We start from the raw sequence: 20,859 nt of genomic DNA on the forward strand, positions 1-20,859 counted from the left end.
CGGGGGGAGAGAAGATGCGAAGGCTTTTTAAAGTGCGTCTGAAGTGATGAATAAATGAGTCTGCCTTCCAAGGTATTTTGGAGTCGATTTCCCAGAGGACTGCTGCAACACCGTAACCTCAGTGACATTTCACAAATTTGCCTGAAATGGATTTGACTGCTGCTTGACAAGTAAAATGACAAAAGTAAAACAGAAGCGCTACGCTGACAGTTACATATGCTTATCAGTACTTTCAGTCCTTTTGTCAGTTGAGCGTCTTGAGTTTTTGTCTTTCAGTGTCTCTTTAGATGTTTACCTCATTCGGGACTAAACACGTTCCTTCCCGTTCTCAGATTGCAACTCCTTTAAACTCAATTTTCAGAGTCTTTATAAGCTTTTCCAGTTGTAAGGAGGAAGATGTGATTTTTGTGGAATGACTTAGTGGTATTTTGATAGCTAGTTTATTGTATGGCGTGGTGTGATGTAGTTGTTGTGGTTCAGTGGAGAGTGAATCTCATAAAACGGCTGATTAAGGAAGCCATCATCATTTTGCCTCCAAACGTCAGGATTCGTGATCCATTTCACCTCTGAAATGTATTTTAGAATAAAATAATGTAAAGCTGATTGGACTGCATGTACATAGGGTATAACAAGCTAATGAACATCTGATTTTCTGTTTCATTCCTGAATGAATTTTGAATGATTTTGAGTCAATAGCTGCGTCCCAAATGGCACACTATACACTATGCACTCATGAACTATGCACTTACACACTCAGCATAGTATATGAATGTAGTGTCATCCCAAATGGAACACTAATGTTTTTTTACTAAGCGGAAATTCAAACCGTTCCCCTGATGACGTTTGACGGTTGCCAAATCAGGGAAATAAATGAAAAAAACGGCAGCTGTGGTTGCCAGTATGTTACTGTTAAAAATACTGTACAAACCATAAGTAATTTCTCATTTTTACAGTAAACTACTGTATTTTATTAATTTATAGAGGTAATATGTCTGTATTGTGAATTACCAACATCTACACATCTTTTGTTACTCAGTTAGACACGTGAGGAAGTTACTGTACATAATGAACCAATGCTCATCACAATCAACTTTTCCCACAAGCAGAAAAGTGTATCAGTGTATAGAAGGTGTTCAGTGTCATTCACACAGATGCTAAACACCAGTATGGTAACACGCATAAAATTAAAGTCATAAAAATAAACATTGTTAATCAAAATTAGATGTAACATAAATCTCTAATGTACATAACTGATGGGGAAACAACTAAAAAGATCCACAGTAATGTCAACAAAAAATATAAAAAGTGATGTGCCGTGCAGGGAATTCTGGGAAAGTCAATTTACGGTTATTCGCCATATATATTAAGGAAACATACCGTTAACCAGGTTACGGATTTTTACTGTAGCATTTTTACAGTTTTTTTTTTTTTACCATTGAAATCATGCTAATTTTTTTACAGTGTGCGGTCGTTGAGTGCGTAAAGCAGGGGTCACCAATTTCAGTCCTGGAGGGCCGGTGTCCCTGCAGGGTTTAGCTCCAACTTGCCTCAACACACCTGGCTGGGTGTTTCAAGTATACCTAGTAAGACCTTGATTAGCTCATTCAGGTGTGTTTGATTAGGGTTGGAGCTAAAATCTGCAGGACATCGGCCCGCCAGGAACAAGTTTGGTGACTCCTGGCGTAAAGTGTCCATCATTACACACTTCATGTTACCGGCTAAATGAGTGCATCATCCGGGTAATTAAAGTGCACTTATTATTATTATTATTTTTTTTTTTTGACTTTCCAGTGTGAACGCACACCTTACGCTATTTACAGTATATTACAAAATGGCGTAGAATAGTGCATAAGTATGCGATTTGGGACTCATCTAATGTTTCAATTATCCATTTCATAATCAGTCTCTTGCTTAATTTCTGAATTAATCAACAGTTTAAATGAATGATTCAATGAATCACTTAATGAATACGTTTACGTGGACATCAATAATCAAATTAATTGCCTTAATCTCAATAAGACAATGATATGATTAAGGTGTTTACATGAGTTGCTTTTTGAATGTTCCCGTTTTACATGTTATAGCACGTTGTTTGATTACCGTCATTGCATCACCACGCTATCCACATTTCCTCTAGAGTTTCATGTAAATTCGGGTGTTTCAATTTTCATTTGTTGACTTTAACTGCAGTTTGGCACTTTCACTTACATTCTGGAGCATTTCATGCATGCCCCCGTGATAAACGAGATATTGGATGCAAGTATGAATGAGTATTTGATACTGCACGCTGTATGGGAAAAAACATCAGCATTTCTCAATGCTAGTGTCTGCGGTCCTTGGTCCACAGGATTGTGGGTCGGTTGGTGCAGAGAATAGTGTCAACCAGCTGTGTGTGTATACAGGGTGTCTACAGGGTCTTAAAGTCTTGAAGCTAAATTTATTTTGAAACTAATTTCGAGAGAATCACGTGCTAATGATTGCTTGTGGCTGGTCCCGCATTATCCAATTTATTATTCACCAATCAGATGATTCCAAAGCCACTATATATACCCATAGTTCCATATAACAGCCATCTTCATCCCTCCTTCATCCCTGAAGAATCCCTCCTTCCACCCTACTCCTCCTCCTTTCCTAGATGGGTGGCAGGGTGGCCCAGTGGTTAGCACTGTTGCCTCACAGCAAGAACGTCACTGGTTCTAGTCCTTACCCACCCAGCCAACGTTTCTGTGCGGAGTTGCATGTTCTCCCCATGCTCACATGGGTTTCCCCTGGGTTCCCTGGTTTCTTCCCACCGTCCAAAAACATGCAGCTTTAATTAATTGACTAATCCAAATCAGCACCATAGACATGCACTTAGTAAGTAGTTATCTCTTAAGAGTAATCACTATCTGTTCATTAGCTACTACAGCAGTGGAGTTCTCGAGATCTACCTGAGCTCAAACTCCTCTCTCGCCCTGCAAATGGGAGGGAGCCCCCGGCTCGAGGATCTTATGAGTCTTAATCGCGTTTTTATGAGGTCTCAAATTTTGTTCAAGAATTATCCAAAGTGTTTGACTCCAAAAAGCATAAATATATGTATTTTCCTTCTAATATTAACAACAGCATTCTCGATCCACGCGATTGGTTAGGCCGTGTAACCATGTAAGTTTGCGTACTCCTGGTTGGAGAAAGATGAGTATAAACAGTGGCGGAAGCCTGTCGCTGAAAACAACCGCGTAATTTACTCTTTCAAGCTTTGTTTTTTCTGAGCTTATCTGAGTTCTGTTGCATGGTTGTGCTCCATTAATTTAACTACAACTGTTTATTAAGTGAAAGGTTTGATACTGATTAGAACTTGAAGGGGTGATGAGGTCTTAAAATATTCTGAGAAGGTCTTTAAAAAGTCTCAAAAAGGTATTGAAATTATCTTGAGGATTCCTGCATACACCCTGGTACAGACTATCGTGTCGCAAAATGTGGCGAAAATCCTACACCCCTGTATGTCCACCAAAAGTTTTTTTTGGTTCAATATATGAAATATGGAATATATTTTTAATGACTTTTTTGGCAATGGTTTTAAGTATTCCTGTGTTAAGCTGCTGTCATGACATGCAGTCGGTGAATGACATTTGCTGTAACCAGGTGACATTCTTCACCTTAGAGGGAATTTGAATAGGTGAGGATTTTATCAAAGTTTATGGGAAAAAAAAGTGTTCAAAGATGATTGGATATAGAGTTATGCGTTCATTTTGCTTCAATCCACTACAAAACTGTTCTGTTTGATTTGTAATGAGATAGTTGGAGTTATACACATTGGAAATGTCAAATATTACTATGAAATGAAAGTTTAGACTGTTGATGGTGTTACATAAAGTGCCATTTTTCACATTAGACTGCCCTGTTATTTGCATAATGTTACTTTTTGGTTGTGGTTTTAGGTGTTTGTTTAAAAAAAAATTGTTGACTCCTAAATTAAAATTATAGTTCATTCAAAAATGAACATTCACTATTTTATTCAATCTCAAACATTTATGAAATTCCTTTATCTGTTCAACACAAATACTTTTTTTTTTTTTCTGCAATTTGCCTTTTTGTTTACCAGGACAGTAGAATGTCAAGAAGTGCAGAGTGAGATGGGGACAGGATGGGGAAAGATCCATAAGATGGGGCTTGAGCTCGGGAGGCCCGAAGAGTCTGTTGCACTAAATGTCGTCATGCTAACCACTGAGCTATCACGCCAACACAAATTATGTTATTTTGAAAAATATTAACAACAATGACTTCCATAGTAGGAAAATAAATACTATGGAGGTCAGTGGCTTCCAAAACATTTCAAAATAACTTATTTGGTGTTCAATGGGAAAAAAAGAAACCTAAACAGGTTTGTGAATGTGAGAGTTTTGTATTCAATCAATTATTCCGGACTAGGCATGTGGCGATAAACAGTTTCAAGGTTTACTTTTGGTATAAGTCAAGGCTTTAAAACTGCTAAAATTCTCTTTTATACCATTCCAACAATATATATATACACAGTTAAAGTCAGAATTATTAGCCCCCCTTTGAATTTTGTTTTACTTTTTAAATATTTCCCAAATGATGTTTAACAGAGCAAGGAAATTTTCACAGTATGTCTGATAATATTTTTCCTTCTGAAGAAAGTCTTATTTGTTTTATTTCAGCTGGAATAAAAGCAGTTAATTTTTTTTTACTATTTTATGGTCCAAATTATTAGCCCCTTTAAGCTATTTTTTTTCGATAGTCTACAGAACAAACCATCATTATACAATAACTTGCCTAATTACCATAACCTGCCTAGTTAACCTACTTAACCTAGTTAAGCCTTTAAATGTCATTTTAAGCTGTATAGACGTGTCCTGAAAAAAATCTAGTAAAATATTATTTACTGTCATCAGTAAAAAAATAAAATAAATCAGTTATTAGAAATGAGTTATTAAAACTATTATAATTAGAAATGTGTTGAAAAAAATCTTCTCTCCGTTAAACAGAAATTGGGGGGGGAAAAAAATGGGGGCTAATAATTCTGACTTCAGCAGTAAGTATATGTAAGCAGAAAAGGAGCATCCACATCAAAATCTACTGGTTAGCCCACGATTCAGCATACATTTGAAAAACAAAATCACTTGTACATCAACATCAAAACATGCTAGAGCTGAATACTGCAGTGGATTACTTTAGATCCAGAGAAAAGAGATATCCAAAGATGCCTTTTCGAGTTGTAAAGAAATCTGTGTTTTTGAAACTAATGAAGAGAGCAGAAGTCGATGATTTATATGAACTACTTAGCCTGACATGTTTACTGCTCCAAAATATTTTCTTTTAATAAAATAAATTGTGTTCAATGGGGAAAAAATTATTCTTTTTTTTATCCAGACATTTTTAATCCAACATATTTTAAACTGTAATCACAATACCATAATATTTTTATTCAAGGATATCATACAGTACCATCAGAATCTTATACCAGCCCATGCCTATTCCAGACCTTTGACATTGAGTACGTTTACATGGACAGCAATAATCTGATTTTATTGCGATTACGACAGTACTCTGATTAAGAGTCTACCATGTAAACAACGATTTTTGATTAATTAAATCAGATTAAGGTCATAGTCGAACTAAACAGAAATCGGATTAAGACATGGAGTATGCCGATTTTATTCGTATTATTAAAAGTACAGTACACCCATGTAAACACCTTAAACTGTTACCGTCATGTAGGATTTTCACCACTTTTTGCGACGTTAATCGAACTATGTGCTATAACATGTAAAACGCGGTCATGAAAGGAACATTCAAAAGCAATTCATGTAAACACCTTAATCATATTATTGTCTTATTCAGATTAAGGCAAATAATTCGATTACTGATGTCCATGTAAACCTAGTAATTGATGATAAATTCATATTTGGGCTTTTCAATTGAGACTTTGAGAACCCCTGGCCCTATAAAACCACGTTAAAGCCTACATTTTGGTTCTTTATCTTTAAGATTGTACTGGAAGTTTTCATTTGTAATATTCATACTCAAATTCTTAAGCATCCATTGCTTTAGTTGCCATGTAAAATTGGACAGCACGTAAAAAAATGTGCTGTAGAAGTCCTCAAAATGCCACATTGACTGAACTGTCGCCAGAACATGCTCTCCAGCGATCCATTACGTTTCTTTCGTTGTGATCTCATTTATTCATAATCTAATGCCGTGTTGGGAGAGACTTAGTCACAATTTCTGTCAGAGCCTCTGAGCAAATGGAGGCTTAGTGACAGGACAGTCTGTTAAAACATAGTTCCTGTGAGCAACGCCTGCTGGGAGCATCAGGAAAAGCAGACCTCCTGCAGACCCGGGCCACACAGACTTGAAGAAACCTGTTATGCTACAGAATGACCAAAAAGGATTAGAACGGAATTGTAAACACCCTAAATGATGGCTCACAAAACTCAAACCAGTTTAACTCGTCTGGTTATCTGCTTTTCTGACTGATGTTTCTCCAGAATGGCAGTGCAATCTATTCCTGGAGGGCTCAGCGGGAGGCCGAGAGTGACCCAGAAGACTACAGATGAATGAACACTTTCCTCCAATTTACAGGATGGATGTTCTGGAAACTGTTGCAGCCTCTTTTCTAAACAGAGCTTCATCTGTCACTTCTGAATTCTCAAGAGACTCGAACTTGGGTCGTATAATCCATCGCGGATTTCCCCAATGCCCTCATTTGCAAGCAAATATGCCATCGTTTGGTAAAGCCTAAAGGTATGCATAGAAAAAAAAGTGGGCAAAATTTCAAGTAAAAATCCTTTAATTCTCAAAAATGTTTTACACACGCTTGAGATGGTTTTGCACTTTGGAAAAGGGTTAATGCAAATAATGAGAAGTTGAAATGCGGTTGGGAAATAAACTCTGACATTACTCGTTTAATCGGATGTCTCCATTATACTTGCCTTGTTTACTGTTGGTTGCTAGGTTACCAATACTACATTCAGCCACTCTAAAAACTTGACACACCTAATACACATATGGGAATTTTGTTTTTTTTTTCCTAAACTGTAAAAGATTCACTTCATGTTAGGATGAAAACCCTGCTTTAACATCCCAATGCCCTCATTTGCAAATGAATATGCCTTTGTTTGGTAAAGCCTGAAGGTGTGCATGGAAAAAGGTGCAAAATTTGATGACACACGTCGTGCTGCATGTATTAGGAGGTTTGCTGAAGGTGACAGCTGACATGGAGTGAGCGGTTTGCTTCTTTAATAAACTATGACATTTCGTGTTCATTGAAAAGTAAGAATGATTAATAACTCCATAGGAAACAGCCCCTAAAAGTGACGTTATGTCTTCAGTTTCGGGCTCAGGCGTGCTTTGCACTCAAGCGTACCGTGCCAAAGCCCAACTAAACCTCTTCCAACTAGGCCAGGGCCAGACAAATGAATGCGCCTGGGCCCGATTCGTAGCACTAACAGTTGTCAAACGAACTGGGTATTGTGCCCAGGCAAAGTTCAGATAGCCTATTGTGAGTGCACCCTAAGAACTCGATGCAACTAATGCACATTTGTTATTTTGTTGTTTTTTGCAAACTTTGAAAAGATTCACTTCACGTTAGGAGGAAAATCCAGCTATAACATCCCAATGCCCTCATTTGCAAGCAAATATGCCTTTGTTTTGCAAAACAAGAAAAAAAGTGACAGGTGGGCATTAGTCCACGCCAGTTTCGAAGATGCCAGACGCGTGGCAAGCCGGCACAGTCTTATCAAACCACAGCTTCATTGTGTGTGTGTGTGTTTTTTTTTTTTCACCACACAATGCCACCTGCTCATGCAACTCCATTTAATCCTGTATTTATATGTTTTTTTTTTTTTTTTTTTTTTAGCTATGGCTTTGTTTATTCTCATTAAGCTAGCTTTTCCTCTGTGACTCACCGAATCGTGGACGCTCCCTGTTGTCTTTGAACACAACCAAGAGTGAGGGAGTTTGTCCTGTTTATTTGTTGCATAAGATAAGTGTTGTGAGTGGTGAACGGCTCTTTCTTTTTTTGTTGATTACTGGAGGCAGATGATGGGTTTTAATAGGGTTGAGAGAGTTTTTGTTGCGAATGTGCTGTTTGGGGATCGGTATGTGTGTGTGTTTGCTGGAGAAGTTTTCGTGGTCTTTGATATAAGGCTGCTTTAGCGGGGAAGCTGATAACGGTGAAAGCAAGCAGGGCCAAATTAATTAAGGAGACATAGAAAGGGTTGCATTCATTATCCGCTGTTTGTTTTGAGTGGTGCATGAACGTTCCAAAATGTTGATTATTATGATTTATTTTTTCAGGTTTAGTCAGTTTTTGATGAAAATGTTAATTTAGTCCATATCTTACAGTGTCATATTTATTGGCTTGAACTCCATTTTACTCTAATACAATTTGCATATAATTCATTTGATTCCATTATCACTTTAGCAGGCATATCAAATGTGCGAAATTCTGCAAGTATTTTTTTAAAGAAATGTTCAAAAATGTATAAATATTAAATGTAAACCTATTAAATATTGTTTTAATTAGCAACATAAGAGCATAAAAAGCAATAGTTACATTTTTATTAGTTATTATTTTCCATGATTAAGAGATATTGTATTTTGGATGGTGTTTTTATGAAAACTACATCCTTTTATATGATCTTTACAAATTAAAATACAGCAAAAACAGTAATATTAGTAGTAATAAATAACTAAAAAAACACTTTCTGAATTCAAGTGCATTGTTTGTTTCCATATATTAAATAAATAAACTGTCACTTTTCTAATTAAATGGCATATAGAAATATATATTTTTAAACTTGCAGGCTAATTCGCATATTTCACAATCTGAATGATAATAATAAAGAAGAATTTTTTTTAATACTGGACAACACTTGATGTTTCTATCTCTGTTAGTGACAGTTAAAACGAGTACATTCTCTAAGTGCTTCTGTCACTGGGTTTAATCCTTTCTGTGCAAGACTGTATGGTATAGTTAATGCCACGAACTGTAAAGTGTTTAATATTGGTAGTTCATTTTAAAATAAAAATAGCGAAACGTTCTTTAAGAGTTACATTTGTCGCTGGAGGAAACTGCTGCGCTGATGAGGTGAACGCCAAGAAAACCCAACTGCTTCTTCATGACATTGGCATACAGGTGATTCAAGGTCATCTATATCAAATGACTGCAAATAAGCAGATATTATAACACTTTATCGATAAATACACACCTTGTTCTTTTGCTGCACGGCTGTGGTTTGCTGATCAAATAAAAAACAAAAGATGGGGAGGAGCTGAATTCTGCTGCCATTTTCATATCAAATTTAAAGGGGACTGAGGCGATCATTTAGTGTACAGTTTATGAGATAATCGCAAAAGTTTTAGGGGCTGAGTAGAAATAAAGGCCTAGCAATGCCCATGACATGGAGTAAATAAAAACAAAGACTGTATATTTTTGCACCATCAAATATGGTTATAATGGAATTCAATAGGGTAAAAAAAAGCCACCAACAGTAAATTATGGAGAAAAAAATGAAAATCTAAATGCATCAAAGCCAATGTTTTTACTAATCGTTCATATGCCCAAGACTGTGATAAAAGGTAAAAATAAAATCCAGTCCACAATAATTTTATATTGAAAGTCCATCGTTTTGTGTGTTTTTTTTTTCAAATCAGTGACATCATTTGTGAATTTGGCAATTAAAGAGTTAAAATCCTATAATTTAATAACATTATGAGTCAGTACTGAGGTTGATTAACAGATTTATTTAAAAATAAAAAGTATCTAATGCAGTTTTACAGCAGTTTAATTCAGTGGATGTTTTCATCCCGAACACAAAAAAAGGGTAGTAAATTTGAACAGTGCACAAGGGTTAAATTTACAGCATTTGTGTATGCATCTTAGAGGGAAACCACGCTCAAATTATTTTTGGTGCTAGTTATTGAACTACTTATTAAAAATGCGCCGAAACAACAATTCTTGACGGTTTCTTTTTTGGGGACAACTGTTTTATGTTCAATCCACTTAAAATTGTTATAACAGTTACGTTAGCTTAATTGATTTGTTTTGGGACAACATGAAGGAATTGTGTGGAACCCAAGTGGCAACCTCCTACTCTCCCTCATGAAGCAAAAATCCACTAGTCCTGGCTCCATAATAGAGCAAATTTCTATCGAGCCCACTGTTAAAATGACCAACTTTACAGCAGAAAAAAAGGTGTTTACAGCCTGGTACAAAGAAAGATTTTGGTTCATATAGCTAATATTACCCTTCATGACAGCTGTAAGGGGATCAATTTTTTAAACTCATCTGTTTCGTTTATATTAAGTCTGCATAATTAAGGGCGTGGCTACGTGAGTGACAGCTAGGTCTCGCTGGTCACAGTCATGTCACCTCAGCTCATTCCGGCTAATTAGCCGCTGAACTCGGCATATACATCGTATTTTTGTTTTGTTTTATGTGGCTTTACATAGTTGCCTTTTAGAATTATTTCTTAAAATTATCAGATGATGTGGCATGCTGTGTGCACTTAATTGTGCTCACAAACCATTCAAGTGGCCTTCATTTCCCAGTTGAGTGAAATTATATACCATATCTATAAATGTATTTGTTTTGTTTAAGATCATTTATCATTTTCTTTAGACCTGTAATGCACTCCAGAGTTTGACAGATTGATTAGCTGTAGGCTATGAAACAGTCATGTGAAACGTTGTCATACAGTTTTATGCCTGGATTTCATAAATAGTCTTGCATTTACTAACACACTATATTTGAAGCGTTTGGAAGTAATTCGCGTTTTCCTCTTGTAGAAAAACGTCATAAGAACAATTTTTTTGTGATTCAATGCATTACAACAGTGTTTTTAAAAGTCTAAACACTTTATTGATATAGTGTACAGCCAAGCACATGTGGTCAGAACACAAATGAGTCACAGGTAATGAAGTATTAAGCATTTCTCCCGAAGAAAAGTCTAAGCAAAATGCTAGCAGGCCTCTGTGGCTCCGCCTTTTTACCCTGGTTTGGTCACCCCCAGTCGGTGCGATGATGCGCAAACAAAATTGCGACGGTTGTCCACGCCCACTAGCAGCTTTTTTTGTGTTCTTTAGAAACCTATGGGGGACATCAAGGATACTACGTCCATATCTTTTAGTCTATGGTGGAAGCCAGCATTTTTTTGTGCACCATGCAGTCATAAACCATTGAAAAATGAACATTTCTTAAATGACAATGTGTCTACTGAAAAGTTTGTAATTGAAATGGAGTAATTCATTTATTAGTTATTTTCCATTTAAAATTGTAGAATTTGGTTTTTACACTAGTTTAGATCCTCACCTCCGAGTTTATATAGTGGATTCATTACAAAAGTGATTGAATTAATCTGTTAATAATCTGTTTACACATTATTTATACAAACCTTCTACATAATTTAAATGGAATGTACTATGGATTGTTATTTATTTCTATTTTGCAGTGTTCATTTTCTTTTGTTTTTATCTCCAAATGTATTTCATTCTCTTCATTGATGAGACAAAGCAAAACCAGTGGAAATCTTCAAATTCTTACAGCTAAAATGTTTTATTGAAATTTGTGTTCATGTGTGTTGTAGGTTCCAGCTCAGAAGTGCCGCTATGCTGTAGGCAGTATTTTGAGTGAAGGTGAGGACCGACCGAATGAAGAACAGCAGAAGCTTTATGAGAATCACGGCTTCCGGGTTTTCTCATTTCCAGAGGTCACACATGTTGTCACGACCTCCTTCCCTCACCGAACCCCTCTCTCTATTTTCCTGGGAGTGCAGAGGGTTTATCCACAGCTCAACTACTACATCAAGGTAACATCTTCATCTTTAATCAAATGTCATACATTAATTAGATAAAGGCCCAGATTGGAGAAAACATGGAGTTTGTTCAACCTTACATTAGTAGTATTATTTTTGTTTTGTTAACCATACTAATATGCAAGATAACTGGAAAACTTATTTTTAAACATCCCCAAAAATAGTTAGCATGAGGAAAAACTTTTTTTTTTTCAAGAAAATACTGAGTATCCACCACCCTGTGTTATGCTGAGTTCAGACTGCACAATTTTCAAAGCAGTCGCGTTTTCAGACTGCATGACTATCTGAGTTGCATGCCGCCACTTTTGTGTTTACACTAAAAGATGTATCGATGATGGGGTTTCACACTGTGTGACTTTATAATAGGTAGAATCACAGATAACTTCGTTTCGGTCCACAAACTACATCTCGCCACCAAACACACGTGAGAAGTGACATGAAAACAACACAAGGTCACGTAGTAAATTATTTGTTATTAACTACATAATAAGAAAGAAGGTCACCTGACTTTTAAAGGGAATTCAAATGCCACAGGTTGTGGTATTGCTCAGATGACAGGTCAAAAAGACACAGGTGCTCCTGCCAAATTTCCACTAGTTTTTCCTACATTTCTTGTGTCCACATAGACAAAAAATAGGCTTTTTCTCAACTGAAGCCATGCTTGTTGAATTTGTGGTCTATGCCTTCATAACTCCTCCCCAGCTACTCATTGGCGATTTTTCTCAGATGGCACCTTTGATAGTTCACACTGTGTGATTGTTACTCGCGTGAACAACCGATTTGCCTGTGATTTCAGGCATTTGTCTGCCATTACTCTAAATCGCAGGTAAAACCGTGCAGTCTTAACTCGCTATTAATTTAAATGTCTGGGTAAAAAACAAGACCTTTTTTTCTCCTTTGAACACAATATATTTTATTTTGAGAAACCTTAAAAGTATTTTAAAGTATAATAAAGTATTTTGGAACAGTAAACATCTCAGGTGAAATAATTAAAATAAATCATCGACTTATGCTGTCTTCATTTATTTCAAAAACACAGATTTCTTTACAATTTAAAACGGCATCTTTGGATCTCTTTTCTGCTGGAGATACTGTTGTCCTAAAAACAAAAAAAATTTAAATAAAAAAATCCTACATATACCTTAGGAAAAGTATAGCAGAAAATTTTGGAGGTTTTAAAACCTTGACTTTTCCAAACTGCGGTATACCTTGAAAATGGTTATCGTCCCATGCCTATACTACAGTCAGCCACTCTAAAAACTTGACCCACCTAATTCACATTTGGCATTTTGTTCTTTTTTGTGAACTATTGTAAAAAGATTCTCTTTACATTGGGATGGAAACCCAGCTAATGGCGATTAATCAGACAAAACCTTAAATGTGTTTTTGTACTGGTGTCAAATTCCTGTCTTTGTGACTAATTTGCTCATTAAAATCAATTCATTCAAAATGGTGAATAATTTGCAAGCAAAGTGAGTGGCTGTCATTATGAATGGATCGAATCGACTCAAATGATTTGTTAAAAACTGATCAAATCAACAACAAAACACCACTCGTAATACAATTTTTTTTGTTATTGAACTGTATAAAAATCAATTCTGTTGCATTCATCCCAATAAAACAGAAGAATCTGCACTCTTGCTAGTGTTGTACTACAGTTAATTAACTATACATTGAATAAATAAATACACAGTTGCTGCAGATTTGTCAGTTGCACATCCATGATGTGAATCTCCTGTTCCATCACATCTCAAAGGTGCTCTATCTGACTGAGATCTGGTGACTGTGGAGGCCATTTGAGTACAGTGAACTCATTGTCATGTTCAAGAAACCAGTCTAAGATGATTCACACTTTATGACATGGCGCGTTATCATGCTGGAAGTAGCCATCAGAAGACGGGTACACTGTGGTCATAAAGGGATGAACATGGTCAGCAACAATATTCCGGTAGGATGTGGCATTGACACAATGCTCAATTGGTACTAATGGGTCCAACGTGTGCCAAGAAAATATCCCCCACACATTACACCACCACCAGCAGCCTGAACCGTTGCTACAAGGCAGGATGGATCCATGCTTTCATGCTGTTGATGCAAAATTCTATCCGAATGTTGCAGCAGAAATCAAGACTGATCAGACCAGGCAACGTTTTTCCAATCTTCCATTGTCCAATTTTGGTGAGCCTGTGTGAATTGTAGCCTCAGTTTCCTGTTCTTAGCTGACAGGATTGGCACCCTGTGTGGTCTTCTGCTGCTGTAGCCCATCTGCCTCAAGGTTTTATGTGTTGTGTGTACAGAGATGCTCTTCTGCAGACCTCAGTTGGTATTCCCTTTCTATCAGCTCAAACCAGTCTGGCCATTCTCCTCTGACCTCTGGCTTCAAGGCATTTGCGCCCACAGAACTGCCGCTCACTGGATATTTTCTTTTTTTTTTTTCGAACCATTCTCTGTAAACTCTAGAGATGGTCGTGCGTGAAAATCCCAGTAGATCAGCAGTTTCTGAAATACTCAGACCAGCCTGTCTGGGACTAACAACCATGCCACGTGACTTAAATCACCTCTCTTTCCCATTCTGATGCTCAATTTGAACTGCAGCACATTGTCTTGACCATGTCTACATGCCTAAATGCATTGAGTTGCTGCCATGGCCAATTAGAAATTTGCATTAAAAAAACAGTTGGACCGAATACCTTTATGTACCTAATAAAGTGGCCGGTGAGTGTATATGTACAGTATATATGTAACCATTTTACAAGCCATTTTACCACCATATTATGAATTATCAGGTCATTCTGAATTCTGATAGACTTCAACCTGTGATGAATGCTTGTGAAATTGACACATTGTTTGCACATTGTTAAATTATTAATTATTGATTGCTATAGTCTTCATCCTGAAACAAATGCTTGTGAAATTGACACATTCTTGTTTGCACATTGTTAAATTATTAACTATCTTTAATTGTTCTAATCAAGCCTTGGGCCAGATCAGATGCTTTTGTTGACTGTGTTGGACACGTGCTCTAAACATTCTTCACTCGAAGGCCGTGTTGATGCATCAATTTTACCGTCACCAATTCAGGTGTGTTTAATTAAAGCTGTCCCCATTGTGTGATGGATTCAGACAGCTTGCTTCTGTTTCCTTCAACATGATTGGTGTACTGGCGCGCATAGAGGTTGTGAGAGAACAAACGCCTAGTGCGTGTCAGTGTTTTTGGCCTCTATATGGAGGGATGGAGACAGTAATTATTAAGCAGTAGACTTAATCATAGCAATTAAGGACAAACGGAGAGAAGAAGAGCAGAGGATGAGGGCAAAGCAATAAATGAGAGGTGCAGGACTGCAAATTGGGAAAGAGGGACGTGCAGAAGGACATGCTGTTGAAGGGGGAAGCAGTTTTAAATGGAGTTCAGAATGAAAAATGCATAGTTTCAAGATGACCATCGCAATTAAATTTTATATATATATTTTTTGACTTTAGAATAAGTTAGAAAAACTTGTAATGCTACTAAGAGAGAGGTATTTTATTTCATTTAATATGCATGTAAACATCTGCACTTAGTGTTGATCTGTAGTTGAGCTGTACAATTAATTGAAGGCGATTTGCATGTGCATTTTGTCAGTAAAGCCTGTTCTGTAATCAGTAGTAAACGCGCAAAAAAAAAAAAAAAATGAAATTGAAGATAATTATGCTGCAATAATGACAGTATAACAATAATGGCTTTGACAATAATGGCCAACAACGATAATGGCTTTGCATATATTTTATTATCAGGAGAATAATAAAATTAACTCCGATAAACCATATATTGTTTTAGTTGTGTGTTTTTTAGACCCCCTAGTTTTTCACAATTTTTTTTTTGGAAATAAAAATGACAATGTGGCAGCAATTCCCAGAAATTTAAAGAAATAAATTAAAAAATTATATGTATTTACCATATTAGGTAGCCTACAATGTTATGTGTGCAATCTGAAACTATGACACAAATCATAAAAGTAAAGTTTTTTATTTTAGTCTCTTGTTAAGACAAGATCTAAAACGGTATGGATTAAGCCAAAGGAAGGTTGTATTAATCTTATTTTTATCCACGATCTTACTTTCTCAGATTTCACTCCCTGGAGCATCTGACATAATCTCACACATAGGACATGCGCTAGGGCTTCACCTACCGTAATACACCTAAAACTCGGATTGCTGTAAAAACTCTAATGGCAGAGAAGCGTTTTCTCTTGTTAAGTGCAGGGCAAGAGTTAAACAAAACCATTTATCGATTTAATGCTCATCATAATCAGCCATACATGTAAAGCACACATAATGTTCTTCAATTCGGTCAAGTCTAGCGCCGTCACCCTTGAACCAATCTCATCTCCTGTCTGTTCCATTGCTCCGTTTGCTCCAACTTTCTTTTGCAATCTGAAGGGCATCAAACGCCAAATTCGCGCCACAAAATGTCTATATCTCATCTTTGCTATGATTACATGTAAATCACTCATGCTTCATCTGCATCTGCTTGAAAACTCCCACGCCCCCGCCCCCCCTCCATGTAATGTAATGATTGTGAGGGCTTAGATGAGACGTCATCTTTTGAGAGACACTCAAATACATCACATGCGCTGCATTTGCAACTCTATAAGTCATGTAAAACAATTAATTGCAAACTGAAATAAATATAATTTGATTAAATGGTTTGGAATTTGATGTTTTACGAGATTTATATTTTTTTCGTTCAATTAAGAATTTTGCGGGATCGCAAAAATTTGCAACTTTTCGTGGATTTTGCGTTGGATTCTGCAATTGCTGAATCGCGAAAAACTAGGGGGTCTGGTTTATTAGCCATTAAACCTTGTGTTTATTCATCAACCACTATAAGGATTTCCTGGTTTTCTTCGGTTTATATGGAGTTACTGAACGAGAGAATCCTCTGGTCTTTTAGGTGGAGATTTACTACCAATCACAGATCTGTGCTTCCCTGAGAAGATGTGCATGCCCATCGCAGAGTTTGCTAATTCAGTTTTGATTTCACCGATTTATCCTGCAGTTCTAATCAGCATCACATTTGCAATGATATTTAGAAAAACAGCTCTCCTGCTTGCGCCATATTACCTATAAAAATATGTCTAGCTTGACATTTTTGGAAATGATGTGGTACTCCATGTAATAACAGGCTTCTTTCAGCACTTTCTATAGTTCTTCTTTGGATGTACACCATTTTATTCTTCCTTCTTTGTCCAGGTCATCATATACTCCCTCTGTAATATTGATGTCTCAGCGGGGGAGAGTCCATGAAAATGGTTCTCTCTCCAAATATAATTTTACAGCATTAGTTGTGTGCTCTGATTCATTATAATGCTGACAAATAAAACCATTTCACATTCAGGTTCTTTCCGCATGGAATGGCATGATGGATTAAAACCTGCCTGTACTTTTCAGCATTCACAGTTCCATCAATTCAAGCATCATCACAAACACCACTGGCAGAAACGTAGCCTCAAACCAGGACCGAGCTTGCAATTTCACTGCAGACTGCAAGCACTCATTTTTCCAACTCTGTTTTTCACATGTTGTAAACAACTAGACCAAAAATATCCAAGTCAAACCTGCTACTCTTCCCAAAATGAGCTTAGTTTTGCTTGAAATTTTCACACAATTCTTTGATTTTACTTAAAGGCACAGTATGTAATTTTTAGGTTAAAAAGCACAACATATTAAAAGCATTATTGGTGTTTCCAATGTGTGCTATTAAAAGAAGATAGAATTAGAAGATGTGTGATGTTATTACCATGCGACACAGGACATTTTACTAGTTAAAATGTAACATCCTTTAAAACAATTGGGATAAAGTACATAATTCACCAAAATACTGTGGGAAAATAAATATTTAACACATCACAATTTTTCTCAGAAAACATATTTCTAAAGGTGCTGTTGCCTTGAAATTTCAACTTGATGTTGATAAGAGCCAAAGAATCCATATATGTATAAAAACTAAACTAATTAGTTTACAACTGAAGTTGTGTAATAAAATGAAATGACATAAGAAAAAAGTATTGAACACGAAGAAATGGAGGTGTAGAAAGGCAGTGAAAGCCCAGACAGCAGCTGAAATTTCTCAGTAGTTATTCAGCAACCCTCTGCCCTTCCTCTTTGTAAATTAATATTCACTGCTTCAGTCCAACATCTACATCACCAGGATGATGAAGATGATACCGGAGTGGTCATTTCAGCAAGACAATGATTCAAAACAAAGCCAAGAAAACTCTCAAATGGTTTTAGAGAAAGAAAATCAAGCTGTGGAATGGCCCAGCCAATCACCTGAGCTGAATTCAATAGAGAAAACAAAATAAAGATCACATTTAATAGACAAGACCCATAGAACCATAGATATGATGCTGTTCTAATGGTTTTTGGATATTTGAAATGAAAATATTTTACATATTATGCCTTTAAAGGTACTAGTATGGACACTGCAAGTTAAGTCATTTACTTCTATTTAAGCCATGTAATAAAAGTCTATTGGTAAATAAAAAAAAAATACTGAAAATAAATGTGTAGTCCAGGCCTATACAAAAGTCAATGGCGTAGTGTGTAGTCAAGGTGTTTATAGTGGCAGTTTTGATGACCATCACATCTCATTTTCCATCATTTCTGGCATCATTTATGCGTGCGTGTGTGTGTGTGTGTGTGTGTGTGTGTGTGTGTGTGTGTGTGTGTGTGTGTGTGTGTATGAGCCTCCTCAACTCTCTCCACCATCTGCCCTGATGCAGTCTCAGTGTAAACGCAGCCAACAGACTCCGTCCTCGAGATCTGTCTGCTCAGCTGCTAGATAACTTATCGCCTCCTGTTTGAGTCTGTTCCCTTCCCTTTTTCATGCATGTTTGCTTTCAGTCCCTATATAGAAATCTTGATACCATCATCTTGCAGTTCTAGGCTTAAGAAAGTGTTAAGAACATCTGTGTGGACCGATTGGTGCTAAATGTTGGCATCTTTTATCTCAACTCTCCACTTGGGATCATTATATCGGACCGTTCCATCTGTTTGTACATAGGGGTGCCAGTGAGTGTTTCAGTAAACAAGGCGCATCTTCAAGGGCTTTAAATCCTCTTGCACAAATTTTAAGTGACGTCTGAAATCTTCTATGTGTTTTTTTTTTGTTGTTGTTGTTGAGTGGAGCACTTAATTGTAGTGGCATTAAAAAGGTGTTAGATGTTGAAGAAAAACTCTAGTTTGTTCTAGTTGTCTGAATACTCTCTTATCAATTATTAACACGTGTGCTTCCTCTTCACAGTGTTGTATTTCTTAAAATGAAAACAGCAGCAAGTTATCTGTGGAATTACTCAGGATTTGGTTTGTGATGTCTCGGTAATGAGCATGTGAGGTAGATGCTTTCAGAAAGGTGGGCTACAGATGAGTTTTATCTTTTATGTATTAAAAGAAACCACTGCACGGGTGTGTGTTCATGGTGTATGTGTGTGTTCACTACTCAATGCTGTCTGTGTGCACTTCCATGGGTGAAATGCAGAGCACAAATTCTGAGTTTGGGAATACACTTGGCCGCATCACACTGTTTTTTCACTTTCATTATTAGTGATGTATAAAATATACAATACTATTTTTATGATACTATTAATGTTTTCATTAAAGTCATTTATGTGCACCAATTCTACGTTTATTTGATCAAAAATAAAAATTAAATACACTCGAGCTCCAAGGATCTCCTGTTCTTGACTTCAGTGAATTGTTAACTGAAGACTTGCTATTATCGACTCATTTGAATCAATGAATTGTTCACCCCCCAAAAAAATATTTCTCATTATTTACTCCATTTGTTTCTTCCATTGAACAAAAATGCTCAAAATATTTTGAAGAATCTTGGTAGCTAATACAGTTGTCATGGATTGGTCAGGCTCTCACGACCCCCACTCACGAAGATCACCATCACCTGACTTCTAATGAGCACACAGCTGCATCACATTCACGAGCACCAGATAAAAGCACAGCACTCCAGTCGCTCATTGTCCGGGCTCGTCTCGACGAAAGCGGACAACTGAGCGACCACTCAGCGTAGTCATCCTCAGCTAAACAAACGATTTACTTACCTGTTCTCTTTGTATTCCTCCTAGTCTTCCTGGTCCTCCCGAATCGTCCTGTCTTCCAGTCCTTCCAAGTCTGTGTCATCCTCTGTCAGCTGTATCTGGTGTGTGCTGTCCATCCTCGTGTATTCCTGTTACCCAGCCACGGAGGAAAAGACCCCAACATCATTCCTGATCCTCCTGGCTATCCTTCATGTGCTCCTTGTTGTCATTCAATAAACACCCTAACGTTTCCTTACCTCTGTCTCCTGTCCGCTTCATAACAGAAGCCCGGACCCATAACGACGACAACATGAGCACCCTCGATCACTTTCAAGAGCTGGTGGACCAGTTGAAGCGGATTCTACAGCCACCAGCTCCACTTTCCAACGCACCACCAGCACCGAGCACTTCCGCCTCCACAGTTTCTTCTTCGGCCCTTCCTTCCAGTCCCATGGCCCGACCAGCGCCCTACTCAGGCGGAGCGGGGGAGTGCAATGGTTTTCTGTTACAATGTTCCCTCATATTCGAAATGCAACCTTCTCTATATCCCACAGATAAGTCAAAGATCGCCTACATCGTATCACTACTCTCTGGACCTGCACTTAAATGGGCTGAGACGATCTGGAACCAAGCCGGGCCGGTCATGAATTCCATCACTACCTTCACGGAGTATTTCAAAGAGGTGTTTGGACGTTCTGATGGGGAAGTAGCCGCTGGAGAGCAGCTGTATCATCTAAAGCAAGGTACTCTATCTACACAGGAATATGCTCTCCGGTTTCGCACTCTAGCAGCTGCAAGTGGATGGAATGAGAGATCGTTGTTGACCACGTACCGGCTCGGCTTGGAACCCACTCTCCGAATCCAGCTGGCCACATTAGATGATACAATGGGTCTGGAGAGATTCATCCAACATTCTCTCCGATGTTCCGATCGTCTCCGTTCCTATCAACAGGACACCATCACCCCCTCGT

At 37.3% G+C, this 20,859-nt stretch overlaps 1 protein-coding gene across 1 annotated transcript in view; it reads left to right on the forward strand.

Moving 5' to 3' along the window:
- LOC130236915 (testis-expressed protein 264 homolog) overlaps positions 1–20,859 on the forward strand; it is a 102,611-nt gene that overhangs the window by 12,435 nt on the left and 69,317 nt on the right. Inside the window, exon 2 of the mRNA XM_056467655.1 lies at positions 11,589–11,810. Within this exon, the coding sequence (XP_056323630.1) occupies positions 11,589–11,810 (222 nt within the window). The remainder of the gene's footprint in view (positions 1–11,588; positions 11,811–20,859) is intronic.

The sequence above is a fragment of the Danio aesculapii genome, chromosome 11 (assembly GCF_903798145.1).
Source record: "Danio aesculapii chromosome 11, fDanAes4.1, whole genome shotgun sequence".
Classification (NCBI taxonomy): domain Eukaryota; kingdom Metazoa; phylum Chordata; class Actinopteri; order Cypriniformes; family Danionidae; genus Danio; species Danio aesculapii.